The 22,941-nt window shown below is 37.8% G+C and overlaps 1 protein-coding gene across 1 annotated transcript in view; it reads left to right on the top strand.

Annotated features, from left to right (window-relative positions):
- Positions 1-361: 361 nt before the first annotated feature.
- LOC139727794 (venom phosphodiesterase 2-like) overlaps positions 362-22,941 on the top strand; it is a 95,207-nt gene continuing 72,627 nt past the window's right edge. Inside the window, exons 1-15 of the mRNA XM_071638767.1 lie at positions 362-940; positions 8,892-8,966; positions 11,382-11,489; positions 14,840-14,897; positions 15,554-15,626; positions 16,158-16,264; positions 16,900-16,979; positions 17,431-17,550; positions 18,122-18,255; positions 19,038-19,106; positions 19,915-19,987; positions 20,591-20,758; positions 21,321-21,396; positions 21,921-21,967; positions 22,581-22,705. Of these exons, the coding sequence (XP_071494868.1) occupies positions 362-940; positions 8,892-8,966; positions 11,382-11,489; positions 14,840-14,897; positions 15,554-15,626; positions 16,158-16,264; positions 16,900-16,979; positions 17,431-17,550; positions 18,122-18,255; positions 19,038-19,106; positions 19,915-19,987; positions 20,591-20,758; positions 21,321-21,396; positions 21,921-21,967; positions 22,581-22,705 (1,892 nt within the window). The remainder of the gene's footprint in view (positions 941-8,891; positions 8,967-11,381; positions 11,490-14,839; positions 14,898-15,553; positions 15,627-16,157; positions 16,265-16,899; positions 16,980-17,430; positions 17,551-18,121; positions 18,256-19,037; positions 19,107-19,914; positions 19,988-20,590; positions 20,759-21,320; positions 21,397-21,920; positions 21,968-22,580; positions 22,706-22,941) is intronic.

Below are 22,941 nucleotides of genomic sequence, written 5' to 3'. Positions count from 1 at the left end.
GACCTGACGATTAGTCATGCGTCGACGGATCAATTCAAATGCAAATCAATCGCAGTGCACTCCGGAGCACAACCCGAGCGCATGACACAGTGAGAAAGTATTTACGATATACCTATTGACTCGCAACGGTTGGCCTCGATTCCAGAGAGGCACAACAGGATTGTGACATACAACCTTGTTTGAACCAGCTATTTTCGTTGGAAGCAACAAGTGGCATGACATCGTAGACTGTTCAGGGGGGTTTTGAATCAGGGATATTTCCATAACTTGCAGACGTCGGTTGGACGTACGTGTGAAGAACGCAGGTTGAACAACACATCGCTATCTGGTGCAGACAGCAAACTAACTCCTACCTGCAACCATGTCGCGAGTATATTTGGATTCAATCCGGAACCCACAGCCATATCCGGTCACTTCCGACACGTCAAACCCACCAAGTCGAGCAAGAACCCCGGTAGTGGACCTCACGAAGCCAAGGCAGTATTCGAGACCGCCATCGAGTCTCCAACACTCGAGTCGACCCACGACCCCTGCGGCGGTTCTTGAACTCACAAATCCTAAACCCTATCCGAGGCAAAGTGGAAGCGAGGTGGTGAAACCTACACCAGTAAAGGCACAACCAAAAACCTACACACAAAATGGCGACGACAAGCAGAGAAACAAACGATATACGAAGACAAAAAATACTCCTCGTTCGTCGCAGGGTAATACGCCAGTTCAGAGCGACAGCGAACTTAGAACGACACCAAAGCAGTCTAGAGCTGGGTCGGTATCGAGCATTGATCTGACTCTACGGATGGCGGACCCAGATCCCATTAAGAGCGAGCCTACACTGGAGGTGAGATATGAGCCTACACCGACTCACAAATCCACAAGCCTTGATGGACCTGACGCAGGAAAACCAACATACAAGGAAATCGAAGAGAATGCAGATCATAAGGTACTGAAAATTATGAGAATAATTATTATGATGCACCTTATTATGATGCAAAAGTAAGGGTTTTTGTCATTAAGCCAATAAAGAACAAAGTGCTACAAAATGCGGATACATAAAAGCTGTACTGTATATCTTAGACAGGCTGATAAGAAACTTATTCCAGGAGCCACAAAAGGGGGGGGGGATTGTAGTCCCCCCCCCCCCCCCGCGGCACATACACCTATAGCTATCTCTCTCTCTAGAGGGAGAGAGATATACAGTGTATATATAGAAGAAAACCCGGATTTTTGACTGAACCCCCCCCCCCCCCGAACACAAATGCCGGGGGGGGGGGGGAGGATTCACCCTTGGGCCAACCAACAGAAAGGACACCCCCCCCTACACACACACACACACACACACACACACACACACACACACAAAGACAGAGAGAGAGAGAGACAGACAGACTATGATAAAAGTTTTAATTTACAAAATATTCGATGTTGAAGCGACACCCTATGATTAGAGAACCTAACAAAAATGACTTCTAGTAGTTGAAACATACATTTACTGTTTCTCCTGATATACTTCTTCTTCTTCTTCTTCTTCTTCTTGGAAAATACAGTCCACCACCAAATGTTTTTATAGTTGTACTGTTTGGCAGGGTTGATGTGGTGTACGTACGATGACTTTTAAAAGCCTTTTTACATCGTACTATGTTGTGATGCTAAAAACATTGCCCCTCTATTAACGAAACTGGATGCTAGGATGCTCTACACCTTTCTTTTGTTAAAACTATGTGTATAATTTCGGGGGACAGACCTATAGTGACTTTATGAATCATTAATTTTATACCAGGAATTACTAAATAATGCAAAATGTTTATTCACTAATTGATCTTACCTGAATAACAATTCCCCTCCAAGTACTTCTAAAATGTAATGAGAAGTTCATATTGTAGGTTTTGCCTTAAGATTTATGAAAGTCAGAGTCACCGGCTCTAGTTTTAAAAAATCCTCTCCATGGTATTTCTTTCGATTCTGATTTTTGAAGGATTTACAATCTGATAATATCTACACAATTTAAAAAAAAAAACAATATTCACAAAGATATGAGTCTAGATGCGATGTATTTGTTGTCTCGCGATTATTTTGATTTTTTTTCTTTCAAAACCCGTTACAGAATTACTTTGATAAATTATCAGACAACGTCAGATCAGACATGAGATATAAAGCGCAGTCGTGCATGATTTGCTCAGAGACAGAAATTCGAATAAACATGAAGTATTGGTTTCGATTGACACTGAGTCAGTGTTCAAAAAAACTTCGAACGAGAGGGTTGCAACATTGGCACTGAACACAAGATCATAGCTATACAAAACATCTATCAAAGCCACTGTGTCAACAAACTAGAGAACAAGAAAAGAATCCAACCAATTCAAGGCAACTCATAGCGACAAACGACTTTACAATGCATGCCTTCCGTTGTTTCAATAATACCTCTTGTGTGATTACTTTTTGAACCATGTCTTTCTATGTGACTGTGTGCATCCAGCCGTTTGAACAAGGTTACAGAAAGCTACATCGCATTTCATTATAAACCACATTGCTTTCAAACTAACGTTTACATCAGAAAAAAAGTACAACAGCAATCATATTTCCAAATCGCTGCCAAAAAATTAAAAGACTACATGACGAAATGTTGTATATACATCTGAGGATCCAAAGGATTGCTGCTTGAGAAATAATGGTGCCTAATATGAGTCCCCATCATATAAACACGATAGGTAAAGATATTTTCCTTGTGATATCATGAGTATCATACTGAATGTTCTTTATTCACGTTGATGTCGTGACAATACTGCAGACATCATAAAATGGTTTACGTCTATGATGTCTTCTTCGAACTTTGATTTCAAACACAACCATAATTGTGACTATTAAAATGTCGCATTTATCTAACATGGCATAGTGACATTGTGAGACCTTACTCGTCTAGTTTATAGATAGACAACGCAACCATAACTACCTATGATGACTGCGATGCTTCATTTTTTGACACATGCATATCTATCTTGCACCGCCCTGCTTGTCTTATCATTGTCATCTTAGAAATAAGATTTTCCGCACGGGGGTGGTCTTTAAAGGGATAGTACAGTATTGGTGGAGATGAGAATTGGGCTGTTAACTTTTTGCGAGATACCAAGAAAACACTTATGAAATGGTAAAGAGCATACCATTTTAAGAGGAATTCAAAGTTTATTTGATGAAAATCGGGTTTGGAATAGCTGAAACATCCAAAAACAAAGTAAAACAAAGCGATCGTAATAAAGTATGGGTCCCACACTTTATTAGAATTGCTCTTTTTTGGATATCTCAGCCATTTGAAAACCAATTTTCATCAAATAAACGTTGAATCCTTCTTAAAATTACATGCTCTTTCATATTTCATAAGAGGTTTCTCATTATCTCACTTAGGAATGTTCAAAACATGAACCCCCTCCTCAACCAGTACTGTACAGTCCCTTTAACTATGAAGGTGTATTCTGTATACTGTATTCCTTTTTTGAAATCTGGGGATAATGACAGACAGAATTTTTTGTAGGTCACATACAAAATGCATGAATAAATGGCGGGATATGTTTGTATGATGTAGTCACAGGGTATATATACATACTTGTATGTAAATCATATGACGAGTGTAAAACCTAAACATTTCGCTCTAAAGTTGACATGAAGTTGATGCTAGCTCAAAGTGTTATAGAATTGTTTGGTCTGTTCAAACTCGTCCATGCCCAAAGATCTAAAAAACAAACAAACACTATAGGAAATGCAGAAAGCTCATTTATCTGTGCTTGAATGAATATCAATGTGCAGTGCAAAGATCAAGGTATAACGTGACAAGCATACCAAACAGCGAACTTGATTGGCAACCGAGGAAATCAAATCAGAATTTACCACATACACACAATCAGAAAGGACACGTACACTCAACATAATGGCCGTCTACATTTTCCATGCCCTTGGATAATTTGTAGGTGATAATGTTAAACAATATCTTATCGAACTCGAATGAGAAACATACATGTATTTCAATCGAGTTTGTTTGAAGCTTATATAGTGAATATCGCGTATTTGATGGAAAACCCTGCAGCAAAAATGTGTGGCTATTTTGAACACCAGAGAGGCTCAGATCCTTCATTTGACATCGATACAAATTTTCGGAGATGCTGTCGGATCGAAAAGGGAACATGGAAATGAAAAATCAGGAAAAATGGGAATTGGTCATGCAAATTTGTTAAGGTTAATTCCAGTACAGTATATCTTTTTTATTGTTGTTGTTCTTATAAACGATCAGTGAAATAGACTAATGTGTCTTAGATAACATTTAAGAATGCGATGATCTATAGCAGTGTAAACCTGATAACGCTTTGCAGGAATATATATATATGTATTATACATATCTTGCTAAATTTCTGATCATGGACCGTATGGATGCTTATAGTTTGGAGAATGTTCCTTTGAAGTTCTGCACAGTATTTTTCTACCTGTAATCACAGATGACTGTTAGAGAACATTATACCTCAACGGTAAAAATTACCTCCAGTAAAAAGCAGTCTTTTCAAATGGGGAAAATCTCATGATGATATGCCCAAGGAGCATGTAAATGACGCTCACTTACTGAATGCAAATTTGATGAACCTCTTCTTAAAACTAATATCTGAGAGAAATATTACGAATTATTTATTCCAAGTAAAGTTATTGTTGTTTACCATTCAACATGCTCAAATGGATTGTGAAAACAATAGCATTTTATTTGGTACCAAAGGCTTTTGGACTATTGATGAATTGATTTTGGATCGAAATATTACAGGAACAGACAAAAGAATATAGTTGTTAAAAATATTCCAAAGAAAGTTTTCGAAAAGAATAGAAAATTCGTTCAAATATCAATCAGATCAGATAGAGAGAGTAGGTTTTTAGCTAAAGAGTGGTTTCGTGTCATTTTTTTTTTCTTTCAAATCAATGTTTTCAGCCTTCTCTGATGAAACAAAACAAAAAAAAAAATCATTTTTTTTTTCAAATTGAATACTGAAACAACTAACGTTTCAGCTCCCAAATGCAAATGCAGGATTACATGTAAGCATATTATGTACATTTTAAGCGGATTTGTTTTATTTTTTAAAGTATCATTGAAATAATTCCTGATATCACACATTACTTCCCCTGCTATAGGGAGAAAGCCGCAATTTGCAAAAGACTTAAGAGATAAATACAGACAGCCATGCGTACTCGCCTGAAGCGAAGCCATTAAGCTGATGGAGGCAATGTTTCTTTGACAATATAAACGAACATTGCAATAAAGCGCAACTTGTGGACAAGCGACAGGGTTTTGTCTAGACAATATTGTCTAGCTGAAGCGGAGTAGATCTAATATTCATCAGGAAAGCTGTTCCTAATCAGCACAATGGGCACAAGCATGATTATCGCATGAGCGATTTGAAAAGCAAAGGAAAAGGTATAGCGTTGGGTCCCTGGATGAGAAAGGTGAAAGGTTGGAGCGAATGATGAGACACACTTTTTGTTGTTTGTTTGTTTTTCTTCTTTGGCGAGATAAATGTAAGGAAGATTAAAAAAAAAATGTTCGGAATGATATTTTTGGTGTAGAACCACTGCATGGCACTGTTACGATGAATCTGTCCGCTCCCTTTTTCTCCCTCCTCGACATTAGGCACACACACACACACACACACACACACACAAATAAATCAACCAGCCAAAAGAAGAAGAAAAAAAAACACAAATTCAACCAACCCGCGAAAAAGGGGGGGGGGGCGATTTCTGTACCGTTTACAATTTCAAATCTCACGACTTCTTGAAGTACTTTCATAAAGAGGCGCTTTTTCTGTACAGCTTGGGGTGGGGTGAAATGCTAAGGGTGTGTTTGCTGCATAGTACAATGCAAGGGCACGAATCAAATTTGAATTGAAAACAGATACAATGCGAGCTAACAATACTGACTGCTGTGTGTGATCAGACCATTATCAAAACTCCTGAATAGCGGCAGACGTGACACAAAACATGAAGAATTCGTCGTATCAGATTGTGACCAGTACCGTGTATGCAACAAATGGAAAGGGGCTGCAGCAAACAGTTTACAGTGGCATGTTCCACAAACATAGAGAAAATGACTCTCTGGTCCTTTCTGGTGTGCTGTACCTGCATGGAAGGGCACGACTTTCGTAATGAAAGAAATATCATAAGTTTTGCCATTCGTCGTTCTTGTTACATGTAGGTTTTTTTTCTGTCGCGTTGCCAAATGTTAGCATAATTTGTTAACATAATAGTTTGTTATTCTTTTCGCACCAGTGGTTCTTGCTTCTTAGTGACTAATTTCCCTGCAACTGTGTGAATGTTTGGTATGGATTCTAAACAATTTTTCTCAAGGCCAAGCTTGATTGAGCCCCAAATCAAAATACTGTATATACATACATACATACATACATATATACTTTGTATTGAAATTATTCTTGAAAATGAATACTCTAAGTTTGGGAAGTATTGTTCTTATGCTCTCTACTTTAATAATCTTGGCAGGTTGATTCAGGGGTACGCACAATGCCTCTGTCATTTCTTTCTCCTTTTCTCGTATTGCCGCCCTCCCTGCTTGATGGGAAGATTACACACTCACCACCCAAGTCTGAACATTGTACAATCTTAATCTGATAATAGTGTGTGTATATTGTATGATAGCGATGTATATAACATTGAGGTAAAAAGCATGAAGTGTTAAACGACGCAACTTTGTTCATAAGAAAAGAACATATTTATTTGGAATAGTAATGAAAAATAATTATGTCTGATTAAGCACACAATAAGAAACATAAAAGTAAAGTTACATATTCTTTGACTTTGATCTCTCATACACCTGATTAATGACTGACATTTTAACCTAATTTTTTTTTCATGATTATCATGATTTTTTTCTTAATGATTTTAATCAGAGTAGAGATCGAAGGAGGAAAATTAATATAGCACGATAATCCTTGCAGCACGTCTACAATTGTTAACTCATGTTGAGAACAGGACTTATCGAATATGATGATGCAAAGTAACAACACCATAATATATTATGAATTACTTGTTGATAAAATAACATCAAAGTGATTATAATGATGATAAGAATGAGACCAATCCTTCATGATATAGATACCGAATTTAACCATCTTTTGAATTTGTTTGAAGTTGAAGATATAATCAAATATGGTTGGAAATGCTTTTGGAAAGGGAAGTTTTGTGAACTCTCAAAAGTTTACCTAAATGTCAACGTGCTTACCTCTGATGTTCGTTGGCTGAAGAAAAATATTTAGTGTGAAACAATACGAGAGCGGTCTGTTTCTCCGAGAATGCGGAAATACTTTCGAAAGAAGACGAAAGCTGCTTCTCGTCTGCAATGCGTTCGTTTTGCTAGAGCTGACAGAATGTAAATAATGGTGTAGTGATCAAGATACTGTACCAATAAAACGTAACCATTTCTGGAAAGACCGTAGAGGAATGGTATAGTATTGGTGGAGATGAAAATTGGGCTTTTAACTTTTTGCGAGATACCAAGAAACCACTTATGAAATGATACCGACCATACCATTCTTCAAGGAATTCAAAGTTTATATGATTTCATATGGTCTTGGAATGGCCGAGACATCTTAAAACAGAGTAAAACAAAGTGATTGTAATAAAAGGTAGGTCCCATACCTTTTATTAGGATCGCTCTATTTTGGATATCTCAGCCATGATATTTCAAAACCAATTTTCATCAAAAATAAACGTTGAATTCCTCTGGGAATTACATGCTCTTTCATATTTCATAAAACGTTTCTCATTATCTCACCCAAACATGTTAGAACCTAAAGTTAGATCTGAACCAAAATCATATTTAACAAGTCTGTATAGTATCAATATCGAGATTTTTATGCTTCGACTCATTGTGCGTCGTTACCTGTTATGAATATAATCTTCAATGCAAATTTTGTGTGCTACGTCGAAGGAATATCAAAGTTTTGTCAAACAAAGTCCACAACGTCCAAGCACATCAAGGCTAATAATCTAAATTATGCGGATGACATACCGCTTACCCTTGAAATTCAATCATCCGTTAGGCTTTCAAGACGTCGATTTAGGCAAAACCTTGTCATTATAATAATAATAATTGTTTTGGATATAAACCCCAAATTTTATTGTCCGAAAATGGAAATCCTTTTTGCCCAATTGATCGTGGGCCCGGCAGCCACTGAGCAGCGCCAGATCGACGTTGCTCTAACCTTTTCAACTGTTGAACGGCAAACAAGGTAGTAGCAACTCCCATCTTTTAACGTCTTTTGGTATGACGCGGTCGGGGTTCGAACCCACGACCTCCCGATTGTGAGGCAGCCGCTCTACTTACTGAGCCAACACATCGGTATGATGCATGATTTTATAAAGCGTATAGTTTCTCATGTATTGCTTTTTATGTGTAGCACTTCCGAATTCTTGTTCTTTTCAATACGTCCAAGAATAAGACGTTCGTTTTCGGTTACACTACATTAAAAATCAAAAAGTATAATGTAACGTATACATTTCCGACACAATTAGACAAAGCATAACACGATATGCTAATAAACCTCATGCATTGCCATGGGGCTCATCGTCTTTTCCACCATCAGTCACTGGGAGTTTCGGCCGGTTATTATGCTTCCTCTTGGTGGTGGGCCAACAGTGCAATGCAAGTCACGAATGATAATCATCATTGAGAATGTTAGTTATGCAGTTCCTATAATTGACATATTTCCAAAACATAAATTTGTGATATCATAATAACATCCATTACCGTTATCACAAACATTATTCACATCATTATATTACTGTAATTATTTTCAACATTACTGCGACTTTCATGCAAGTCATGATAATCTCATTTTATCTCTCCTTCATTCCAGTCTGCTGTGGATACGCTCGCCGTCAAACCCAAGCTTTCCAAGAGAGAGAAGATTGAGAAGCAACTAAAAGCAGGGGTAAGAATTCTTGATAAGTCAATTTGTTGTCCAGTTCTTATATTTTTGGTGTTTTATTTGCAATTTACTAACCAGCATCCATTTACTCGCGGGACATTGGACATTTTACAGTTCAGATCGCCTTTTGAAAGAAGTAAAGGGATTACATTAGTAGTCATGACAGGGTAAATAACTGGGAATTTCAGCCTTAACAATCGTACGTAGCTCTAACCAGGGAGGTGGATGTTGCGCTTTACCGTTTGCAGTAGAGTAATATGAGTAACCAATGATAACAGGGTCTTTTATCTCTTTATAATGTAAAACCATGTGTACCTGAGAGTGTAAGGGGAGATTATTCAATATCTGCTTTAACAAGCAGAGTTGATCATGCGTTTGATTCATTACAAATAACACAAATTTGGTTAAATAAGAAAGAAAAAGAAATATATCCAATCTATCCACTACCTAGGAAAATCACATTCAGGATGGACCTTCAGCGTGCATCATATGCCAGCTGTTAAACGCTGGGCCATCAATTGATGAAGCAGAGTTAACGTTGAAGAACAAAAATTATCAACAAAACTTTTGGACAAAAATGAATCAAAGTGGTGAAATGGCTGTGATCATGTAAATGAGGCATTACATGAACTATTTTGTGATATCAATGCGAGATCAGCGCAAGGAATCAAATTTACGTATACATTCTTATGAAAATGGAAGAACGAAGTATATATACATGTAAGCACTGGCAGACACCTATATCAGAAAAAAGCAACCCCCACTAAAACGAACAAAACAAGTCAAAGACAAAAAAAAAAAAAATCATTCTGACAACCAAACCGGGAGTCACCTTGATTAAAAGCTTTAAAAAATTAGGGGAAAAAATCTATCGGACCCAACTCATGATCTTCAAAGAATATATAAACAATTTGTTACGAATCATCAACGTTTTTGTATAGGCTTAATTCCTGCACATTTTAATTCGACGTACTGTATATCCAAAATCATTCTGAAAAATATATTACTCTCATTTACATTGAAGGCATCCGTGGTGGCAGCATGGCTTATCGCAAAGCCATTTAACCCCCAGCAAACCATACGACTGGTGTGAGGAGATTACTAACAGTTCATCATTCTACATCGCGACTTTTATGATTTTTGTAATAACCTATAAGAATAAACCAAGCTATGGTGTTGTCGTTATATTCACTGATCGCACTCATATTTTCTGTTTTTGTTGTTGTTGCTGTTTCTGCGTTTGTTAGTTTGTTTGTTTGCTTACCTTTTTAGCAGTATCCTGCTGATAATCGGTAATGTGTATCCCAACACCTCTGCCTCTTATCCAACGTGAGCTATATATGTGAGATTCATGGGGGCAAGGAGTTTGCACAAAATATATATCCCGGAACTGTATATACGCATGTATGCATATTTGCTAATTCAAATTACGTCTTGGTCCTTTATAGTGTTGCGATGCCAGGCAAGCGCCGCCGCAACATCACGAGCAGGTTCTAGGATTTCGGTTTGAATTATTTGGGATGAAATGTTGTCAAAATAATATCATTATAAGCGCATGTGTCAAAAACTGTCAATCGCCCCTCCCACCACCACCCTACCTCCCCCTAATCTGATAATGGTATAAGTGAGTGTCACGTGATATGAGCCCCTTCCCATAATCCTTCTCCTCCACCGCCTCCCCGTGTTAACTTGTTGTCTGTTCGTTCGTTCAGTCCGTCTGTGAGTGTGGACATCCCCCTTTTTAGTTGCTGAATAATGATATTCCAAAGCCGGGTATGAAATATATTATTGAACAGAAAATGACAAACAAACTAATCTATATCCTTCCATGTATATGAAGGACCAATAAAATGCCAACTATGATAACTGTGCTGACGACTGCAATTGGTGAAAGCTGATTAACGGCTTCGAAAGGATTATGACAAACCGAGTTTATTACAAAATAACAAAAAAAGAAGAAGAATGAAATAAAATCAGAGGATCCGTACATTTTAAACGGACATAAATGAGTGATAAAAATTGACATCTTTATTATCATTTTTTTATGCAATAATTCTTGCTATAAAAACTGAGCAGTACCCAAAAGAGCAGAGCACAACTGCATTGACAGACATAATGATATCATTTTCTATGTTCTCTAATTCCTGTTATGATGTCACTTATTCAGCAAATATTTGATTATGCAGATTTCTTGATGCGATAGGAGCTCAAAGACGCCAAAAGCTCCAAGAGAAAATTACTTGCAAAGTCGTGTGAAAATATTTCCCCTGATATTCAGGGAAATGGTTAGGAACTAGGAAGGATGACCATCGATGAATTATATGGCTTTCGGTGATTGCACTGGATATGGTAGCACACTAATACAGTGTCGGGGTTTCTTGTTTGATTGTACTATGTGTGTGTGTTCACGTTTCACAGAGGATGAAGGGAAAGGAGGATAAGGAAAGAGGGAAGGATGAGGAGAAGGAGGAGGAGGAGGAGGAGGATAAGAGGCCGTGGTATAAACGCCACGAAAAGAAGTTATGGGTGAGTGACTCTTCCTTTCTCAATTCACTCATTTACATCAAATATACACTCTTAAAACATCCGAGTCAGAAGTGATCCGGAACTGGGTCCGCTGGGGTAAAAAATGACTTGGATATTGGTCATGAAGACCCCGAATGGGGTCACCCTGTCCCAATTCATGACTCTGAATGGGTCACATCTGACCCCATTCCTTGTCATTTCAGACCCGGAACGGTGTGTGACCCCAACGGACCCAGTTCCGGGTCAGTTCTGACTCGGATGTTTTAAGAGTGTACGAGAATTGCTGCTTTTGTGTGTGTTTTCTATTTTCTATTAGTTTTCTATTTGTGACATAATTCAGCACGGTTAGCATTAACTGGAGTCTGCGCTGTCGTTACCTTCCTTGAAGGTCCAACAGAATTAATATCATTAACCCATCCGCACAAATCGCGTTAAAGAAATATGCGAATTTGCACACTTCAAGTCGGATATAACGCAGTGTGCCATAGTAGTAGGCTCTCTACTACATCATTTTTCTCAATGCTACTTGAAAAATATGACTGATGGCACATTGACTGCTAGGTTTCTAAGAACCATCTCTTGACACGCTGAATCTGATATGACTAGAATTCTGCTTTCAGCCATATGATAGTAATGCCATCCATGCTCGGATGTTCTTATTGTGTGAATAGTTCAACTGCCTTCAGACAAATGCCATATCGCTGTATCAAAACTACATTTCGTGCATGTGATTGATACACAGAAAGACTGAAGTTACCGGCTTAAACGATACTCCACTGTGGACATCTGGTTTCTCTCATAATCTCTGATTTTAACCCTGTGCACTACTACGTCTGTTATGATTAGTATTTAGATTATGGATCTTCTAATTAGATGTTTGACGTTCTTAAACATTTTGGCATGAAAAGTGTTAATCTATATAGTACTTTTGATGTTTGATTTTCGTTTTCTAACTTGCCGATTTTTCATTTCCACATCTATGTTTTCGCATGTTCCTCATCACTGGAAAAATGTTCCAACCATTCTTTTTGAGGAGACTACATTATTTCTCTCCATCAACCAACCAATTCTGCTCCTATCACGTGATCACTGACCAATCCCTCTCACTCATCCTACTTAACACAACGTACGCTGCTGTGGTGTGGCGCCATTTTCTTTAATATTGGTGTGTCTCGGTGCAGATCCTGTGCGTAAGTGTCATCAAATGCGTGGGGAATACACCGTCAATACAGCAAAACATTATGAAACGAAATATATTTTTTTTTAATCACTATGGACGAAATCAATATCTTTACTGGGACATTTCCAGATTGCTTCAAAGAAAAAAAAAAAACATGCGCTTCATCCTGAAAAAAAAAAGGGGAAAAAATCATGTTTAGCACTCTTCTTTGGCTCAGTTGGCATGATCCGTAAAGCATTTTCCAATCGTTGTTCTTATCATAATTTCACATGAAACATACAATGTATATTCCATGAATACCACTACGGTTGCAAATATCATCAAAGCAATTGACTGATACTAGAAGCTTGTCATTAGTGATTGGTGATGATGTAAAATTAACTTTTTCCTACATGCGAAAAGTTCTTTATTGGATACATTTCCAGACTATAAAACTAACGGATCATCATCAATTGCTCTGTTATATACAGTTGGCGTAAAATATTCTGAAAACAAACTCAAATAGCGAAACTCAGGCTACTTGAGCAGAAGACGAGTGCAATTTGCTTCTCCGGGTGCATTTTTTCTGGCGTGTCTTTGAATTAAAGGCCAGTCAGTATTAATATGATTCGTATTCGTATGTCTCAATCATTTCACTTCATGAAAAAGAAGTTTAAGGCAACAATAGAAAGTAAGATTTAAGTTTTTCACGCTGTTTCCACCATGAAGAACATCATTTTTATCTCCATTTGGTCAACGTAAAGCTCAAATGGGAAAAAAAGTTTTGCTTGTTTCAGAGGTAATATATATACCAAAGTTTTTACAGGCTGACATGATCAAAACATAAAGTTTTGCCCCCCCCCCCCATTTCTTTACACAACATATATGTATAGCTATGGTGTTGGCCGTGCGGCCTTTACACTTTGAATCTATGTTAAGGTTCTTCTTTTTTCTTTTGTTTACCCCGACGCCATATAAATCTTGACTCGTTGTAATGTGTCTCCCATTTTAATTTGCACTGTGTACTGCTGCAATGTCTCAAAACGATTGTAAAATCAGGCGGATTTATTGATTTGAAGTATGGCATGCAAGAAGTGTTATTATTCTCAGTATTATTCGTGGTTTTCTCATTAATCACCTGAACTTCTAAATCAGTTCAGAAACATTATGCGTGCAAAGGTGAAGGGTAATGCTGGGATGTGTGCAACAGCTGTGTGCTTAACATGGAAAAAAAATCACCATAGCAACGACCAATAAAAAAATCAATGAGATAGCATATCTATTTTTCAAATATCCCTCACCTGTGTACCATGTTGAAGAAATGAAAGAATCCATTTCAAACATACGTGTGTGTACATGCACCTGACATTCAGATTTCATGATACACAGATAAGCGAATGACAAAGTTAAGACACAGCTGCCCGCCATCATCAAGAGAAATTATTTCATGCTTTTTTGACAAATATTGCACTTGACTACTTATTTTCGTTATTTTCCTATGTTATTTGGGCAAAATAGTAGAGTGTATGGTAATTATTTTATATACGGTATTTGCATGCACGTTTTAAATGAAGAAAGAAATGCTCAGCTTGAACTACAGGCCTACTCACGACGGAATTGTGATCACGAAAAGTTTATGTTTATCACACATCAGTGAACATAAATCTTAGGCTTGCTGAAATCATAAATTACTACTTATCAACAGGCAGGTCAATATTATCAAAAGAATAGTTTACGGGTTTGTTTAACATCTGTAAGTTCAAAAGCAATTGTTCAAACCCATGCAGTTACATGTACATGAGTACATGGCAAAAGAATACGTATACTTATTTTTTTTTTCAACGGGATATGGTTTATATTAAAGGCTTTGCACCAGTGAAATACATGTACCACAGTGAATTTCTGTTGCTTTAAGTTTGAACTAACCTGTTCCCTTTCCTCTTTCCGATATCTCCTCTCTCGCTCAAAGACCCCCCCCCCCCCCACGTGTTACTTTTTGCCTCGACGTTGCAGTCAGAGATTATAATCCAAATCCCTCAATGCCAGCAAACAGCATGATGCTACTGAAATAATGACACAGCTATAAAGTAGGCCTACTCCCACAAAAGAAGTTCGCACTAGAGGATTATTGTCTGGTGTAATACGATTACCTAAACTGTGTATGTTTCACGTTTCTTTGATGCCGCCATAGCTCGTCTTTTTCCTGGTTGTGATCTTCATGGCCCTGGCTCTTGGCCTGTCCCTCGGCGGTGTTGGTGAGTGAACAAGAGGATATTTCGAATATGCATATATTCATATATTCATATATTCATATATTCATATATTCATATATTCATATATTCATATATTCTTATATTCATATATGAATGTATTGAAAAGGAATTTTTATTTGGTATTCTGGGTGGGTTTTCTGTGAAGTACATACGACACAGTCGGTAAACAGAACTCCCTGCACTTACAAATACCATGTGAACTTTTTTGTGAACTTTTTAGTACTTCGGAAAATCCCCGAACGTCTTTTAAAAAAAGAAATATCAAACTTTAGAGTTCAACCCCTGAGAATTGACTTTCATCATTCTATCACAGCTCCTGGATTAAAATGCCCTTTTCTTGGCAAAGGCATTCTTTTTCCTTGATTTCTATCAAAACTGAAATTACATCTGGTCAGAATTATTTGCTTTTTGTCACAATTTGTATCTTGCTTCGTTATTCAGTGTCCCGTTCTGGTAGACTAGATAAGTAAAATGCGGTTTTACGATATGAACCACGTTGAAGACGGTGGAAGCTGTCTTTGCTATAACAACAACAACAAAACAAAAAAATCTTCGTCAAGTATGATCTAGATCATGTTTTTGTCCCGAGGATGGTACAGTTCATTTTGAACATGTCTTTTTCAAACTCACAGCTATTTACCGTGACGGTGAGTTTGCAAGAACATACGGAGAGGAGTGTCGATTTGGATGCCGTAACAGAGACAGGTAAGTTTACTTTGTTTAGTCTGTTCTTCTTTAACATATCGCTCTATCCTTTTCTTACCTTCTCAATTGTGACATACTTAATAACTTGTGTAGACTATCATCTTTCTTAATTTTCAAACAATGTCTGAGTCAATCGAAATAGTCTCTTTATTCAGAAATGATATATGTAAAATTATTGTTCCATCTTGATTTATCAATACATTAAAGAACGTCATGCTTTTACAGCGTCTCTACTGTAACGGGCTAGTGGCATGTAGCTTTGTTTCTTATTCTACTAATGTACTGAAACTTTTCTTTTCAATGTACAAGGATCACCTACATTGATATGACCATGGAATAGTATCATGACCTATGATCGAATCCTTGTCCGTTATGACAACACTAGATGCTTAAATCGTCGACTATTAAAAAGTTGTAACATGCATTTTTCTAAAATTTGATGAGCTTTGTAGCGATCCATCAAGACCAATCTTCCATTGATTCGCCTTGCTCTCATTTAGTTTGTCTAGTTACCATGTATTTGTTTTCCAGATACACGAATAGGGATCACAGTCCCCTCATTGTCCTAGCCGTTGACGGATTGCCAACTGACTTAAGAAACACGTCTCGTGATTACGCGATAAACATCAAACGACTGAGTGAGTACACTTGTTGTTATTGTTGGTGCAGGAGGGAGGGGGAAATGAGGAGAGATGTAGGAGTACTGAAAAATTATTTGAATATCACAGAATGATAGAGGGTAATATAAATGACCCCCAAAAAGTTTCCATGTTTGAAATAATCTAGCCTTATCGCACGAGGTCTGTTTCTGTGCACATTGATCCAGGTTAGCGAACTGCTGATATCATATATATGCATTTATCGCTTTCAATAAAATAACACATATGCAGAAAAAAAAATTACTGAAGACAATTTTGCTTTCGTAGCAGACTATGTAGAAACATTTGCTTTATTTCTCTCTGTCGTATTCATGTTTTCACAAAAATCTAGAATAATGCAATTGCAAAGAGTAAGGAATTTGTAAGGAATCATGAAAAGTATACTTTAAATTTAAAGTAAAGAAATTCGTCCTCTTTTCGAGGCAAAATAGTATAAATGTTCCCTCTAAATACACATCTTTAAAGCCTAAAAAAAAAAGAAAAATAATGCAACTATGATCTTGAACATAGTACATGACTTGAAGTTATGAATTAGATTATGAGTTATTTCCACAGACTTAGAAAGTGATACAGCAATGTTGACTGAGAATTCCTACACTTTTTTCTTTCATTAGGCCAGTGTGGTACATATTCTTATGACGTCATCAGCTCCTTTGCCAGTACATCTTACCCAAATCTGTGGACACTGCTGACGGTAAGAATCCCTCCCAAAAAACTCTCTACCAGCCCCGCCCCGGCTGATTAACCCTTTCCCAAAACTCTCTACCAGCTCCACCCGCTCCGGGTAATAAACCCTTCCCCATTAAAACCCCCTACCAGCCCCCCCCCCCCCCCCCCCCCCCCCCCCGCTCCGGGTGAACAAGTTAGTTATCCCCACCAGGCGACGGAATCACCACTCGTTGCGAAACCGTTCCTTTCTTGGGAACAAATATTATGTTAGTGCGCATTATTGTGAAAGATTTGAATAAACATCATGAATATATCACAGTAACAGGAAATTTCAACAATGTTCCTCGTACATCACTGAGCATAAGTTCATCAAAACCATGAACGATTATTTTCAGAGGAATTTCTACTCATTAGTGTAGTTTTCGCATTTTTTTTTTTTTTTGGTTTATTGTTGTCTTGTTGTGCAACTGTCACAGGGTCGGTATCCCCAGAGTCACGGGGTGAGGTCGGACTACATGAAGGATGGGCTTAGCGTCTTTGAGCCTCGAGTGTCACAGAATAATCTACGAGACCCAGAATGGTATAAGGCCACACCAGTAAGTCATTTCATAATTATGGTCTCCTGTCGAGTTATTTACCACTCATAGATAATTTGTGATTTACTCCCCTCATGCAAATCACTTCGTATAAATCAATACAATTAAGAAAAGAGGGACTAGTATTTTACAAGCCAGACAAGAATATATCTGAAATTCGATTGATATCTCAGTTAAAATTAATGCATCAACAATATTGATCATGTTGACGTTCGAAAGATCGTATATTTTTCTTCGAGATGAAAATCTGTCTTTATGTAAAGATTTGATTTGGATATCGAGTCATAAATATCTCAAATTGACCTTCGTGTGTGAGTGATGGAAGGATTAACATCGATTTGATAGAACTCGTATACATACTGAAGAAAGGTTACCAAACCACATGAAGTGAATTGTTACTGCTGCCGTGTTTACCTGTATTGCATTATGAAATTTATGTGAAACGAACAGTCATGAAAGTTTTTTTTTTTCTGTCCCTCTCATTTCCTTATCCTACTGTACTTTTTTTTTCTTAATTCTGTTGTCATTTCCCTTACCATTTCTATTTCTATTTCTTTTCTTCTCTTCGTAGCTGTGGGCTACGGCCCGAGAGCAAGGCGTGATAACGGCCAGCCACTCGTGGCTTGGTGGTGACATGAATACTATGGAGAATGATGAGGGCCAAACCATCAACAAACGACCAAACTACTATCAGTCTTTTAACAGGTAAGGCCTCTTCCTTTCGATCCGTTGTATTAGTGACTGGGACCATGGGCTCTCAGTCTGGGGTCAGTGGTTCAAATCCCCTTGCTGCATTGGTTGTGTCCCTTTAGGCACGGCTCTTTATCCCCATTGCCTGTATGTATAGCCCTTCATATTGACAGTGGTCTGGGATGAACGCGGCACGTCCTCCGGAGGACGTGCCGTGTTCGTGCTAACTAGCACGAACTTCACGCCGTGTTCATCCGCGGTTCATGCATGCTGTGTTCTCGCCAAGTCGAGCTTTCATCTTGACAGTGGTCTGGGATGAACACGGAGTTCCAGAGGACGTGCCGTGCTTTTTGGCCAATTATGAAAGGGGTATAAAAGTCTCAGTACATGTTGAAATCCAACTGTCAAAGGATAATTGACCTTTCCACTGGTTCCTTGCAGTTCAATTCTATACCTTTCGTTCGAGTTAGCCAAGATCAACCTAGAGTCTTCCAATTTCAGAGTTTGTGTACTTGACGCGATACTCCCTTTTATCGCTTTCATTCATTATCTCATAACACTTCTATATTTATTGTACTTTCCGCTCTTTGTTAGAATTTTAATTCCTTAAGAATCTGAAGAAGAGTACAAAAATTAAATTTTCATCGTCAGTCGTAACGACAGCCCGACACGAAATCTATCCAATGATATAGTATAGCATTTACACATACCTTAGATCCCTGACATGTTTCATTTTTCTTGCAATTACAGATAAACATGGAAACATTTTGATAGAATGTTTTTACTTTCCATTGCAGACTGTTGACACCTCGAGATAAAATGGATACAGTCAAGAGATGGATTGAGCAGGATGACGTGGCAAAGATGTAAGTCGGTTGTAGAAAATTACATTTGCATACAGATTATGAAGGTAGCCTACAGCAATAACATAGAATTCAATGTTATCTTTCGAGTCCATTCCAGTTATAAGATCATTAACCATGGTATCAATTTTGTTTGTTTGTTTGTTTGTTTTTTGGTATGCGAAACTAATCGCAAAAGCGAAAGTAGAATTAAAGAATTCGCCGTTATTTGGGAGTTATAATACTTCTTTCATTTGAAGAAGTGCTTTAGTAAAAGTGGTAGTATAGTAGTAGTAGTAGTAATAATAATAATGGTAGCAGTAATAATAGTATAGAAGTTGTAGTATAGTGGCCTAGTAGTAATAGTAGGAATAATAGGAAGCATATAGGAATGGTATATAGCTTCAGCGTCCACGTACTATAGTATATACTGTCTGTTTCAACAAAAAACAGCAACAACAAAACATACAAAACAGAGAGAAAGGAATACACTTGGAAAAAGGCATGTAAAGGACGTGGGTTTTCGTCCAGATCCCTCCACCTGTCCCTGATAAGGAAATACACAAAAGAACAGAAGTTAAGATACATTGTGATATCTAATATATTTAATTTTCAGCATCTCTCCTCCATTTCCAACAATCTTAATTTCTTATTCAGTTCAGTCAGAATCTTTTTTTTTTGTAACAACATTGTACTGAGTTTTGTGTTACTATGTTTATGTAGGCCTAAATGCTTTGTGTTGTTGAAAATGAAATGAAATTTCCTTCCAATAACAAACAATACTCATTTCGTACGGAGCTAAACTTTTATGACATTTCTTTCCTTTCCCCAGTCCCCAGTTCATCACCGTGTTCTTCAATGAACTCGCTGAGGATATCAGGCTGTACGAACATTACTCAGAACGGGTGAGTTTCTCTTCGTTTTCGTCCCCTTCACCGTGCTCCCTCCACGTCCTCTGTCGATATCTTGGCTGAGAGCTGCAGAAATTATCATCTGGTTTATAGAAACCTCTGAATTTCGTTGCCCATCTTTGTTATTAGAAGATTTTAATGGAATGGATTAAATCAATTTGATCTCCTCGAAATACATAAAATGCAAGCATTTGCCAATTAAAAGAGCAATACTATTTTTTCCCCTCTAGAATGGGTTCCAATCTCAGAATCATTCTTGACGTTAGGAATTTGGAGAGCTTAAAAATTCTACACTTAAAACAATTATGGATAATAGATGGCTTAAGTAAAACAGAATTTTTCATTCTTCCTTAATTGAACACTAACAATGAATATTAAAGATGATAAAATATTCAGAACCAACATAATTAGATTCTCGTAATTTTCTTTACCAATGTTCATTAAGTGTATGATTTATCCACACATAGATCGTATGTTTTTGTTTTGTTTTTTAGCAAATGGTATATTATATTCATTATGAAACGCACAACATGAAAAGGCGTACTTTTTACATGTTTATAGAAAAAAAAAACCCTGTTATCCATAATACCCTGACAGGCCAATGAAACTATGAAGGAAATCGATGATGCTATCGGGAGCCTGTTGGACTATCTGATGTGGAATCAAGATTTAGCGTGTTTCAATATCATCGTGGTGTCCCCCTCGGGACTCACGCCTACAACGTGTGGCGGCGGCAACGAAAATGTGGAATTCCTCTCAAGTCATGTAAGTCTAAGTATACCAGGCCTGTACAGTACGACACGTATGGTAATGCCATTTCAACCAAATCGATAGTTATATTCCTTTTCCTCAATTATACCTAATATTTCACCATAATAGGCCCTATATTATGTATATTATCGTCTGTGAAAGAGGGTATTAGAGGACCACTGACTGCAGTTGTCGTGTGTGGAAGTATATCAATAGTCACATTTGGTGCTCTTGTAGTATTGTTGGTTACAGAAATATCAATCGTAGAACAGTGATGACAGTTAAAGTCATCTTATTAGTGGTATTGATTGTACATCATTTCCATTAGTAGTATAAAAGCCCGCTGTATCGGTTCTGCATGATTTCATCATCACAGCGTGCAATTAGCAAACTCTTGCTTTACCAAATCAGTAAGAAATAAAAAGTGTTATTAGGCCTACATCTGATTAGGGGTGACTATACAAATGTCCTTTTCTCATTGTTAGATGGGGAAAAAGGTATGTCGATGCCTTTCATTGCATAGAACAATACCGTGCATTGTGTTTTTAATCTTTTTTTTATTTTTAAATCGCTACAGGTGACGAGTGTTGTCGGGCTGGATACTACACCAGACTACCTTAATGCCTTCGCCAGTATCTCCGTCTCAAGCTCAGGTAGAACTCAGATATAACTCAGAATAACAATATGAAATGGATTTCTGAAAGTTCGTTGCCTTGTCTATAAAATTGTTCTTGAAAAAGAAAGAGAAAAAAAAACGTAAGAGGACAGCAAGACTATGCAATGACAAAAATATGTTACTTCTGATATTCAGAGCATCTCTGTGCCTGCATCTGTTATAAGGGCTGTTCAGACGTGTTGTATCGATTGATTATAGGATATGCACATCTTGAGGGTAGGGGGCGGCGCCATCTGTCTAATGACAGGTAGGACTGCACCCCTAAAGGTCATCAAAGTACCTGATGTTACTACTTTGGCAGGGAGAGTGTTCCAAATTCTTATGGCTCGGGGGTAAAGCTAGTAGCTATAGTTTTTTTCCCTACATTACCGGCTAGTCAGCAAAACCAATCAATCAAATAGTATCTAGAGGGAATGACAGAGCTACTAACATTGTTCATAAATGGTAAGTGGGTTCCAAAACATTCTAACCTCATCTTGTAAAATACTCTTATCTCTACAGCCGATGAAAACTACAACACAAATGAGGAGTTCACCGAGTTCTTCCGGGTGAGTATTGTTAGTCGCCTGCAAGTTTCTGTGTCTCGTTTGATTCATTTTATTACATGACTGGGCAGCTGTAGAAATATATCTACAAGAATATATATTACTTGAGGTTTTACCATTCTCTCGTGTTTTAATACCAACACAACCAAGACCAGGCCATCATGATGTGCAATGGTCTGATAAAACAATGCCATATTCATGTCGTTTATGTGGTGTGTGTGTGTGTGTGTGTGTGTGTGTGTGTGTCTGTGTGTATGTGTGTGTGTGTGTGTGTTAACCAATGACACTGCTGCTGTTCTAATAAAGCAACAAAAATCTGAGAAATTTATAATCGTACTTAAGATGACGATACAATCATGATGACACGTCCCTGTTTCGCCGATCAGAAAAGATGGTGTATAAGTAAAAAACAAACAACATATATGCGTTGCATTTGTCTCCTTGCTATAGTAGTAGCCATGACAAAAGAAACCATGGGCGTAATTACTAGAGCAGGATTACTCCATCATCAGTTTGGATCTCTAAAAGCTCACTCAGCAAGGTTAGGTAATTCTTAAATTGCTATTCAGCCACCCCATATTTACAATATCTTGATAATCTTGTCCTCTCTCACCAGTGTAAGTTCTCGGACAAAGGCTCAGTCTTCATGCGTCATGAGCTGCCGACTCGTTTCCACTACTCCTACGAACATGTGCCTGATGATGTGTACGTACTCATGAAGAGCGGCTTCTCCTTTGCACGGTAAGATTAAGCTGATGATCTTATAAACGATGTTGAACTGACTCCACACCTTTCTTCGGGGTCATCCAACAAGACACACACACAAGTCATACAGCCCACGAGTTCGACATTGAAAAGAGGTCCATGAGTCACACAGCTCACGAATCATACAGCCCATGAGTTCGACACTAGGTAAAAACAGCCCACGAGTTCGACAGATACAACACGGGCCTTAATGGGTCGGTCTCGTGGTCCTG

This window comes from Diadema antillarum, unplaced genomic scaffold, assembly GCF_040938485.1.
Source record: "Diadema antillarum isolate AM-2024a unplaced genomic scaffold, OU_Dant_1.0 seq00000152_RagTag, whole genome shotgun sequence".
NCBI lineage: Eukaryota > Metazoa > Echinodermata > Echinoidea > Diadematoida > Diadematidae > Diadema > Diadema antillarum.
The sequence above is the reverse complement of the archived record's forward strand: the minus strand, read 5'-3'. Positions and strand labels throughout refer to the sequence as shown.